Source organism: Aethalodelphis obliquidens, unplaced genomic scaffold (genome assembly GCF_003676395.1).
Source record: "Aethalodelphis obliquidens isolate GAN/ISIS:26980383/991018 unplaced genomic scaffold, ASM367639v1 scaffold28, whole genome shotgun sequence".
Classification (NCBI taxonomy): Eukaryota; Metazoa; Chordata; class Mammalia; order Artiodactyla; family Delphinidae; genus Aethalodelphis; species Aethalodelphis obliquidens.
Window position 1 is genome coordinate 1,163,365 of NW_020837972.1, and position 11,215 is coordinate 1,174,579.

The following is an 11,215-nucleotide window of genomic DNA, read 5'->3' on the forward strand; positions in this document are numbered from 1 at the left end:
CCAGTGGTTAAGAATCTGGCACTTCCAGTGCAGGGGGGTGTGGGTTTGATCCTTGGTTGGGGAACTAATAAGATCCCACATGCCAAGCAGTGGGCCAAAAAAAAAAAGGGGAAAATAAAAGCATCATTGACATCCGGTTCCCCACACCTGGATGAGGATGAGGACGAATGAAGAGGGCTTCTGAAAGCCACCAAGAGGACTGAGGTCCTTACCTAGCAACTGTGGTGATGCAGAATGACCACTCCACGGCAGTCGGGAAACCTGCTTCTAGTTCTCTGCCACTAACTTGCTGCATGACCTTAGGCAAGTCAGGTCACCTCTCTGGGCCTCAGTTTCCTCATCTGTAAAGTGAGAGGACTTGGTTAACTTTAAAAAATATGTACCAGGCCCTTACTCTGTGCACTGTGCTGAAGCTGTAATTAAACAAAGGAATGAACATTTATTCAAAAAACATAGAGTAACTACTCAATGTTACTGGGCATTGTGGTTGCAGAGATGAACGAGTCAGCATCCTAGCCATCGAGACATTCACAATGTGGTCAGGGAGACAGGGAGCAACAAGAAATGGCCAACTGCATGCTCAGTGCAGACAGATGTGTTGGCACAGGAAGGAGTAGCCTTTTCTGGTGGGGCTGGGTGGGGGAAATGGCACGGAAGAGGCCTGAACTAAATCTTGGGGGATCCTTGGCCCCCACTGTCAAAGACTGTACAGTCTAATCAAGGGCTGGGACAAATATCCAACATCTACCATGGAAGGCAGAGTGAAGCCACCACAGGTAAGCCAAGTTCAGAGTGGAGGGGAACCCACGTGGCTTGGGCAGGGTGGGGGAGGGGCAGGCAGGAGGCAGAAGACGGTCAGAGAAGCTTGTGGGGTGGGGGGGATGGCATTGAGATAAGGCTTGAAGGATGCAGAGCTTCCTAAGAGCCCTGAGGGGCTGAAGAGGCATTCTAGATGAGGAGCCTGAGCAAGTAAAGGCATGTCGTGGGCTGTTGGGGCATAGCTGGGACAGCAGGCAGGCCAGGAAGTGGGGACTGACAAGGCTGGAACCTAACTGCAGGCATCGTGATGAGAGCCACTGAGAATGACAGGCCCCGGGCCAGGCACTCCACATCCTCATGCCAGTTCTTGGAGGTAGGTTCCCGCACTACTTCCCCACTCTTTAGGATAAGGAAACAGAGGCTCAGAGAGGTTACAAAGTCACACAGCTGATGGATGGCAGAAATAGCCCTTAACCCAGGTCTGCCTGATGCCCACCCTGACTCCTTACCACTGGAATGCCAGGCAGCGGCATTACCAAGCCCTTCCCATCCAAGGTACCACTGTCCCAGTGCACCTGGCCTGGCATTGTACCAGACATGTGGGTACCAAAGGTCATACCTTAACCTTGGAAGCTGGTTCGATTCAGCCGTTTCCACTTGGGCAGCTACAGGACTATCAGAATCACCTTCACCAGAAAAGAGGGGATGGGACAGGGCAAGAAATATTAGAATTGCTGAGGGGTTTTGTGCTCCACTGTCCACTAGTCTCATTTATTGTTGTTCTACAGTGGTGTAGAATGGCTCCCTTCCAGCTCTTCTCCCGTCAGCCTAGTGTCGTCATGGCCCCAGGGCAGATCACTCTGCCTTGACTAGGGTGGTTGGTCTTTCTTGTTAGGCTCCTTGTACACTCGGATGCTATCCAGGTACTGCCGGACGTTCATGGATTCCCGTCGCCAGTGCCCCAGCTTTCTGAGCTGGTCTGTCATGAATTTTATTTTCAGGTGGTCATACAAGTGGCCTATCTTGTTCTTGGTCTTCTCTGAGGCTCTTGTCTTACAAAAAACAGAGGTGAGTTTAGGATGAAGAAGCTACTTCACAGTAAGAGAGGCATCTGTGCTCCTGATATGAGGGTGGAAAAGGAGCCAGCTGGACCCAATATTTCATCAATAACTTGGCTCACAGGGAGCCTCTGTTTCCCTATTTTAAAGTGAGGGCATTGAGCTAGGTAACTCCTATGGTACCTTCTGACAGTCTGCAGCCTCAGAGCCTGATTTTGACCTAACATCTCTATTTGAAGAGTGGTGAGAAAGAGAGGGGAGGGGAGGAGGAGAAAGGGTGCATCTTGTAAACCCCCTTCCTTAACTCCTATCACCCAGTCCCTATTACTCACTTGGTGCCCCCCACATATTGTTGGTGACACCCCCTATGTCACACTGAACTCTAATTATTTATTCTATTCTACCATTTCTATCCTGTCCCCAAGAAGACTGCTAGCTTTGGGAAGGCATATCCTTTGTCTTATTCATTTACTTATTCCAATGAGTTAGCTGTGGAGAGGATACTATGAAAAATCAGCTGCAGGTCTTCACAGCAACTACAACATTAGTCAGGAAGGTGGGACACATGCCCAGATATTTCTAAGCAAGGCACAGAGTGATAGCACTTTTACTATGGATCAGGGTCTCTTGACCTTGGTACTACTGACATGGGGCCAGGTAATTCTTTGTGGCAGGGGGCTGGCCTGTGCATTGTAAGATATTTAGCAGCATTAGCATCCCTGGCCTCCACCTACTAAATGTCAGTAGCACCATCCCACTCTCACTTGTGCTACCAAAAAGGCCTCCAGACAGCGCCAGAGTCCCTGAGGAGCAAAGCCGTCCTGGTTGAGAACTGTGGCCATAGATAAAGGGATACCGGCCATCATCCACTGTTCTCAGAGCGTTGCTCAGAGGATTCCCAAGACACTAGATCTTAGCTGCCCTCCTGGAGGCCCTGAGAAGCCAGTGGCTAGCCAAAGCTGGGAGCGCTTTGCGGGGGAGAGAGAAAGACTGCCATGCTGCCACTCAAGCCTCTCAAATCTACTGAGTTCCTACAAGCTGGGCCTGCAGCAAGTCACTGGGTCTACAGAGAAGACAGTCCCTGTCCTTAGGGAGAACATCCTGCACCATGGTCAGTCAGACCTGGGTTTGCAAGTCCACGATACCCCTTAGTGAAGTTACTCCATCTCTGAGCCTCGGTTTGCTGAACTATTAAATGGGGTAATAATACATAATGGACATTGTGTACCCAAAACATGTAAGGGTTCAATACGGCTTCAAAAGGAGACCTTCTGGATGGCTGGAGGATGGCACATATAAAGCCAACTCAAGAGAGTTTCCAGTTATATCTCACAGATCCTCACCCCACTTACCAGAGGTGCAATATCTCCAAACCCACTGGTTATAGGGGTTGGCCCCCAACCCATCCTGGGCCAGTCAGAGTAGCCTACACTACCTGACCACAGTTGACTGGGGCATGGATGGGCCCGTGACCCAACTTGAGCCAACTGGAGTCCTTCTCCAGGATTTGTCTAACTTGACCAACAATGGAAGCACTCCATTTCCTTTCTGGGCTACAGGCCAGGGTTTCCTGTGGCCATGCTCCCCAGGGACAGCCAGCCTGATAACGATGCCAACATGCAGAAAGAAGCAGAAGGGGAGTTGATAGGGAGAGTGGAAGACACATCCAATGGCATTGGAGCCCCTGACATCACTCATCCCAAACATTGGTGACCCTGCCCTATCTACCCTTGATTATGTAAACTCATCATTCTCTATTTTGCTTGAACGAGTTCAAGTTCAGTTTGTGTCACCTGCAACTGAGAGGATCCCAATAGATCCTGTTTTACAAATGAGAAAAGAGTCCTGGAGGAAAAGTGACTCCCCAAGTTCACACAAAGCTGGCCTGCCCATGTCCAAGTCCACCCTATTTCCACTACACCACGCCACTGGAAATTTAGCAGAGGGAGAAACACCCAGGCCTCCAGTCTTCTTTTGGTCTCTGTGACCCTTAAGAGGATCTGACACTATCTCTTACATCTTTCCCACTGTTTTCAATGTCAGAATCCCATGCGCCATCCAGATTTGGTCCTGGAACATGGAGGGAGGTTCAACAGAGTCAAGAAGGGGACAGCGGTTCAACTCTGGGCTGCCTGCTCCGCTGGAAGAAACGAGTACATTCTCAGAGTCCATCATGTTCACTAGCCTCTTCCTAGTGCCCAAAACAGTGCCTGTCCCAAGCAGGCCCCAAAGATGTATTTAATGAATTAATCAGGGTCTGTGGGATGATGCTGCTGCAGTTCCCCTCTTCTTCCGAGGGCTTCTGGGTAAGCAGGTCAAACCCTTCTTGTCCATAAACAAAAAGTAGAAGAGCCTCAGTTCTCATGTGGAAAGTGGGGGATAATCCCTGAAGGAAAAAAATGACCAAATGCTGTCAATGCCACTTCAAGCTCTAAGAGCCAAGACTTCTTTTTATGGGAGATAGTAGGAATCCATTCAGGGAGTCCCTAAACAGAAAGCTAATGTACTTTGAGGAAAAAAAATGCCACCAGAGCCAAGAGACATGGAGTCCTCCCTGGTTCCCTCAGCTCAGGAACAGCTGTGACACCTTGGGCAAATCAGTAACCCTGAGTCTCAACTGCCTCCTCTGTAAAACGGGCTTGTATTAGAGTACTTTGATGGCTTCCTATCACCTCTAAGATCTGTGATCTCCCCACAAGGTTTTGGGGAGAGTGAAATGAACATGGATCAAGCCACTAACACCCTCTAATGCAAAAGCTTGTGACAACTTTACCTCCATCTCATAGATTCGTTGTGCACTGAGGTTGTCACGAATAATCACCCGAGATAAGTGGCTCTTGGGCAAAAATTTTTTCACTGCTGCTTCACTGGAATTCATTAAGCTGGAGAGGGAGGACAAGGTGGTACAGGCTTGATGGCTAGGCCAGGGCTAGGACAGGACCTGATCTGATGGGATCCTGGGGTAGTGGCTGAGGCTTCCCCAAGTTTCTTGGGAGAGGCACCACCCTGTCATAGTTGTCAGAGGAGCAAGGGAGTAGGCCTAGGTTTCTTCTTGTAGGAAATGTGCGCTAAATGGGTGTTTCTTGGATGCTGAGAGGGAAAACCATCCTGAGAAGGATGCAGAAAGGTCAAAGTAATCCACAAAAGAAGTGTCAACAGGGATTCAGAACTGTTCACAGGAGCAGTCATCTTAAGAAAACACAGTTTGAAATGGGAGGCGAGGATCTTAGATGAAAGAAGCAAAGTCAGAGGGATGAATCTGAGGGGGGTTGAGGTGGGGGGGCACTGCTCAAGCCTAGGTATAAGGGGGATCTGGGTGGCGGAGGTCAGAGGAAACAGGAAAAAAGAGAATAAAGTGTTTGGACAGAGGTTAGGTTGGTTGATGGGGGAATTCTAAGGGAAAAAGGTTTGGGAAAAGTCTGGAAAAGTGAAGGAAGTTTGGGGTGGACAAGGACTTGAGGAGACTCTGGAGGGTGAGAGGTATGGGATGGGGTGTGATGGAATGGAGCCAGGTGCTCCAGGCCAAACTAGAGATAACAATTCGGTCAAAATGAGGAATTGGTCAAAAATGGATAATACCAGGCCTTGAGTTTTCACTTTTTGATAATTTGGTGACACTGTGAAGTGGTTTTGCAACTACATATCTTTTCCCACTTAAAAATAATTATTCATAATATTTTCTTTCTAAAATTTGGAAACTACCTATATATACAATAGGGAAGCAAATGAATAAATTGTGGTTAGGTCATACAATAAAATATTATGCAGTTGTGAATAAAACAGACATCCAAAGTGTATTGGGTGGGGGAAAAAAGATTACAAAATAGTAAACTGTTTTGTGACATATACCCCCACAAGCCCCCGCAAAAAAAAATGTGTAAGCATGTTGCAGTACATATATATGAATAGATCTGGAACAATATACACCAACATGGTAATAGTGATTGTCTCTAGCCATTCATTTTGCTTGCCTGATTTTTCTATGATAAGTGTATATTATTTTGATAGGACAATTTTTAAGGATAAAACATTTCGAAGGATTAAAATTTTTCCTAATTCATTTTCAGCCAGTTTGGAACTGTGGTTTTATGAATGTTTTTACATTTACAAACTAGTAGAAACAAACACCCCTTATCTCCCATTTACGTTTTTTCTGAAAGCAAAGACATGAGGTGTTGGAAAAGGTTAGTTTAGAGATCAAGATGCTCACAAAAGTCTCCCAAATTCCGTTAGAAAAACAAACAAAAAAGACCTAAAATACTTAAAGACATATGAAACAGTCTTCACCCACTCAGTGGTGCACCAAATTTACCATTAATTCCTGGGAAGGGGGGAAAAGGCAGTTTTATGGAAATATTCCCTTTCAAGTAATAAATAATGATCATTTTGAACCAAATTGCTTTCCAAAGCAAGGTCTCTGTGGGAGCCTGGAGGATGCTGTGAGGGGGCTGTGAAATGGAGGAGGGGAGGAGAAACTGGGGTCTGTGGGGATTGGGGCCCGGCTGAGGGAACTGGGGGCTTTCCCTGGGCCACTGCGGAAAGTAGAGGCTGAGGAGGGGAGTGTCAGGCCTGAGGGGACCTGCGCCTCATCAGGCTCTGAAGAAGTTCAAGGCTCGGCCCAGAGGGCGCTAGGGACCCTCGGGATACACGACGTCAAACCTGGGACACTAGAAAGCCGGGTCCGCGGCGATTCGGAGGATATGTGGGTTGGAGGTGGGAATTCCAGACTCCCTTGGAGTCTGGACTGAGGGCGTTCGGGCTCCACGGCGGGCGAGGCGCTGGGCTGGGAAATTCAGACTCTCCTGAGGTCTAAGAAAGGGCTGGGCTCTGAGGGGCCCGAGGCTCTGAAGAGCCAGGGCCAAGGTCCCCGCGGCCGGCTTAGGGAGCAGGGGTCTGAGGGAGTTCGGCTCCCGCCGGGGGCCCGGGCTCTGACGAACGCTCTGGGCCCCCGGGCCGCACCTGAAGAGCACCGGCGACTGAGCGGTCCGCGGCCGCAGGAAGCAGATCTGTCGGGGCGGCTGCCGAGCCTTCTGGCTCTGCCGGAAGAAGGCCGAGGCCGGGCTGGTGCCAGAACTGGTGGTCGCCTGGGGGGCTACCGCACAAGCAATGGGCGAGCCTAGGTTCCATGTGACGGAGGGCCTGGGCTGCTGGCTAACTGCAGGATTCGCTCCTTCCACCTTAGAGAGCGACTCGGGAACGGGAGCCCGGTCGATAACCAAGATCTGTGAGGGGCGTAGACGCGGAGCGAACCTCTGCGCAGACGCGAGGCGCTGAACACCGCGCGTTGCCAGGGAGACGCGAGAGGAAGGCGGGACCGGGGTGGGGGGGTGGGGGCGGGCCTTGTGAGCAAAGCCCCGAAGGCTGCGGACGCGGCAGGATTGTCCCTCGGCGGCTGCCGTGGTGCGGCCCGGAGCGTTGCCATGGAAACTGGCTGGGGACATGCTGCCGGTTGCAGCGCGCAGAGCAGACCCTACTTCTTGACTGGGACTGCTGTAGTCCCCGCGTGATCGCAGGGCGGGTAACCGGGTGAATCTGGGCGGGGCAGCTCCGGGACGGGGAGACGAGGCCTGGGTTTCTGCGGAGACCCAGCACGGCCCATTCCTCCCCGCGACGAGGGACCACTGCTATGGAAACTGGAGCACCGGGCCGGCGGGGATTGTGGCTCCTGGGTCGTGACCGGTCTTCTCTCACCTGGGGACCCTCGCCCAAGGTTGTTTCCTGAACTAACCTGCCCTCCCGCCCTCGAGAGAGAGGTAAGACACCGAGGTCTTGACACTGAGCGGGCGAAGAAGCCCATTCCAACGCCAACTCCCCAGGAAACCTACCTGACTCACCCCTGGAAGCGGCCCCTTTCTCCCGTCAACCCTTGGACTTTGTTCCACGTTTATAACCCAGTATTAACGAAAACTCCGCGGTTTTTACCCACTTTTCCCACACATAATGAGACCAGAAAGACCGGCTTTTGAACCTTGCTTTGTGACCCTAGACAGGTCCTTTTCCCCACTCCGCCTCACCTTCCCCGTGTGTAAAATGGAGATATTAACTCCAGACACCGGCTCGTTATGCTGTTTTGGAGATCGAACCAAAGGCTTTGTACGCTATAAAATGGTGAAACTGAGATGCTGCCGAGTCGCTCTTTCTCCCTCTCCCTCTCCCTCACGCTAAACGTTCTTCAGACCTTTGTGACATTTCTTCAGGCGATCTTCGCAACTCCGTAGCCCCAGCCTGAAATAAATACCATTATTCTTCATTCCCATAATGCCCTGCATTTTAACTTCCCTAACAACAGCAACAGTAGTTATCATTTGTAGATAAATGTGCCAGGCCCTGTTGTTAAACACTTTACCCAGGCTACCTCATTTAATCCTCAGAAGATTCTTATAAGGTAGGTACTGTTATCCCTATTTTCCAACTCTGTTGCACCCATAATTGCCTATTTAATGTCTGTCTCTCCCACTAGACTTTGAGCTCTGAGGGGGGGGGGGCATGGCTGACTTGTACATTTCAGTATCCCCAGCACCTACTACAGTGCCTGATAAATATTTCTTGACTAGCATGAAAATGACTTTCCTCTCATTACTACCCTCACCTTGCAGAGCAGTATCTCCTCTGCACAGTTTTTGTCCCTGTGATGAACAACAGTCTCCCCTATTCCTGTACTAGTTTTGGGGGCCCTAGGTACTAGTTTTGGGGGCCCTCTAGGTACTAGTTTTGGGGGCCCTCAGTCCACTTCTCTCTGGGTTTTCAGATGATGAGGATCTGGAACATTCCTTAGCATTTAGGCTTCCAACTGGGTGAAGTTGGGGGTGGGTCTTTTCCCCTACCCTCACAAGACTTCTAGAACAAACCAACCCCATCTGCCCTACCTGGGGTGAGCCTATTGCATTGGACTCTGGGGTACTGGCAGGTAGGATATGTCGATGCAGCCTTTGGCCTTCCTCTCCAGCAGCCTAAGAACCACCCTCACCTCCACCCAGCTCCTCCCCAAAGTTCTAGAGAAACATGGCCAGAGACCTCATCTTTTCCAGAAAACCTCTCAGGAGGCAGAGTTGTGGTTGTTGGAGTCATTTCTTCACTCAGCAAATATTTTTAAGTACCTACTTGTGGGGACACGCAACTGGGCACTGGTGATATAGTAGGCGTGAAGATAGATACAGTGATATCTCAAGAGAACTCACAGACAGATCATGGCAAAAGCACTTCTTCAGGAAATGTTAGGAAGCAGGGCACATAGGGTCTGCCTGGAGCTGGGACTTGATCAAATATGGGGGAGGGGTGTCGTTCTGGAAGGTTTCCCTGAGGAAGTGACCCTTGGCTACGATCCCAATGCTCAACAGTCCTCTGCTGAATGGAACAGATTAGGACCTGACAGGCTTGTAAGGAAAGGGGGTTCTAGGATGAGAGCAGGAAAGGCCCTGGGCCAGAGAGGACCACCCTCCATATGGAACTGTAAGTGGCTCAGCCCAGCCAAGGCCCTTCAGAACGCGGGAAAGGTTAACAGGAGGCTGAAGAGATGGGCAGGAGCTGGGCCACAAATGGCTTTGACAGCCAAGCTTAGGGGCTCCATCTCATCGTGACAGTGGGCAGCCACTGAATTATGTTAAGTGGGGGGGGACAGAACTTTGGCTCCTCATTTGTCCCTTCTCCCTCCTTGCAGTTTTCTACGGACACAGACTAGCAGGAAGATGCAGCATCTATGTCTCACTGGCCGCTGACCCACCAGCCCGATGACAGCATCTCCGTGTGCCTTCCCGGTTCAGTTCCGGCAGCCCTCCATCAGCGGCCTCTCACAGATCACCAGCAGCCTGTATATCAGCAACGGGGTAGCAGCCAACAACAAGCTCTTGCTCTCCAGCAACCACATCACCACAGTCATCAACGTCTCAGTGGAGGTGGTGAACACCTTATATGAGGACATCCACTACGTGCAGGTGCCTGTGGCTGACACACCCATGTCGCGTCTCTGTGACTTCTTCGACCCCATTGCAGACCACATCCACAGCGTGGAGGTGAAGCAGGGCCGCACCCTGTTGCACTGTGCCGCCGGCGTGAGCCGCTCGGCCGCCCTCTGCCTTGCCTATCTCATGAAATACCACGCCATGTCTCTGCTGGATGCCCACACATGGACCAAGTCATGCCGGCCCATCATCCGGCCCAACAATGGCTTTTGGGAACAGCTCATCCACTATGAGTTCCAGCTGTTTGGCAAGAACACTGTGCACATGGTCAGCTCCCCCATGGGAGTGATCCCCGACATCTATGAGAAGGAGGTCCGTCTGATGATTCCACTGTGAGCCATTCCACCAGCCCCTGCCCCAGGGTCAGAGGTACAGATCTGCCATTGATCCTACACCAAGATCTGTACTTAAAACATTCTACTTTCACTGATACAGAAAAACCAGATGATGCCTTTTTTAAGGGCAAGTAAAAAGGAAGGGTACTGCAGCTCTTAATCTTATAATTCATAACTTTAAAGATTCAGCTTATTAAATGTAAGATGGTGAAGATAAGTTTCCTACCCTGTGAGTGACAGCTCATGGCTGCTGACCAGAGGGAAGAGTGAACCAAATGGACCAGCACCCTGCGCATATGGCAAGTTTGGTATTCTGCAGCCCTCCCCACGACCGACCAACCCAGGAATGGGTCTGCCACAATCCCGCCTCATTCTTTTGAACACGAAGCCGGCCTTAAGCATCATGGCACCTCCCATGCTTCTCACAGTAAGTGCCAACCTACTGGATGAGTAGCCTTCAAGCAGTACTCCAGGAGCCCTGGGGGCCCCAAGCCAACCCTGCTTCCACCTTCAACCCTGGTCTTCTAGATTGGACTTACGCATAAGATAGTTTTCAAAGGAAGCATTCCATTGTATAAAATGTCTTTAAAAACATTTCTTCTTGAGTGCTGTTGTACGTGGCAAGATCCCCTACCAGCCTTTGATGAAAGGTGGTATTAGTCTCCATCTCAGGGCACGTGTGGAGAGCAGGGCTGACATCAGGCTCAGAGGTTTCTCTCACAGGCCTCAGCTCAGAAGGCTGGAGCTGTGGACCGGAACCCAGCCTTGTCACCTCCTGCCTGTGTGATGTGGGGCCTCTTGGAGCCTCAGTTTCCTCGTCCAGGCGATGACAGCCCTTTCCTCACAAGGTTGTCGTGAAGATTCAGTGCTTCCTTAGCACGGTGCCTGGCACATGGTAGGTGCTTGGTGCTTGGTGTAACTGGCAGCTCTCATCACAAATGATACTCTGGCCCTGCTGCCCCGGGTCAGCAAGTCGTCTTCACAACAGCAGCTCCCCGCCTGCGCACAGCCCTTTATTGCTTAGAAAGTGCTCTTCCAAGAAGTCATCCTGTGTGGGAGAAAAATGGTTTCGGTCCTTTCAGACCCTGCCTTTAAGGAGGCCTAG

The 11,215-nt window shown here is 50.7% G+C and overlaps 2 protein-coding genes across 2 annotated transcripts; one reads left to right on the forward strand and one right to left on the reverse strand.

Moving 5' to 3' along the window:
* Window positions 1–1,035: 1,035 nt before the first annotated feature.
* CUNH5orf52 (chromosome unknown C5orf52 homolog) lies at window positions 1,036–7,258 on the reverse strand. The gene is made up of 4 exons (XM_027125281.1): window positions 7,157–7,258; window positions 6,777–7,039; window positions 4,586–4,699; window positions 1,036–1,806 (listed from the first exon to the last, which is right to left on the reverse strand). Exons 1-4 carry the CDS (start codon window positions 7,256–7,258, stop codon window positions 1,629–1,631), a joined length of 657 nt encoding a protein of 218 aa, XP_026981082.1. The 3' UTR covers window positions 1,036–1,628.
* On the forward strand, window positions 7,179–10,936 carry DUSP18 (dual specificity phosphatase 18). The gene is made up of 2 exons (XM_027124299.1): window positions 7,179–7,570; window positions 9,475–10,936. Exon 2 carries the CDS (start codon window positions 9,545–9,547, stop codon window positions 10,109–10,111), a length of 567 nt encoding a protein of 188 aa, XP_026980100.1. The 5' UTR covers window positions 7,179–7,570; window positions 9,475–9,544; the 3' UTR covers window positions 10,112–10,936.
* The last annotated feature ends 279 nt before the right edge of the window (window positions 10,937–11,215 follow it).

Bases quoted from the DNA above. Each gene is read 5' to 3' on its own strand.
- CUNH5orf52 (XM_027125281.1), bottom strand. From the start codon at position 7,258: ATGTCCCCAGCCAGTTTCCATGGCAACGCTCCGGGCCGCACCACGGCA. The intron at 7,040-7,156 runs GCCCGCCCCCAC...CGCCCCTCACAG, and splicing joins TTCGGGGCTTTGCTCACAAG to ATCTTGGTTATCGACCGGGC. The intron at 4,700-6,776 runs GTGCGGCCCGGG...CTCCCTCTCCAG, and splicing joins CAGTCGCCGGTGCTCTTCAG to CTTAATGAATTCCAGTGAAG.
- DUSP18 (XM_027124299.1), top strand. From the start codon at position 9,545: ATGACAGCATCTCCGTGTGCCTTCCCGGTTCAGTTCCGGCAGCCCTCC.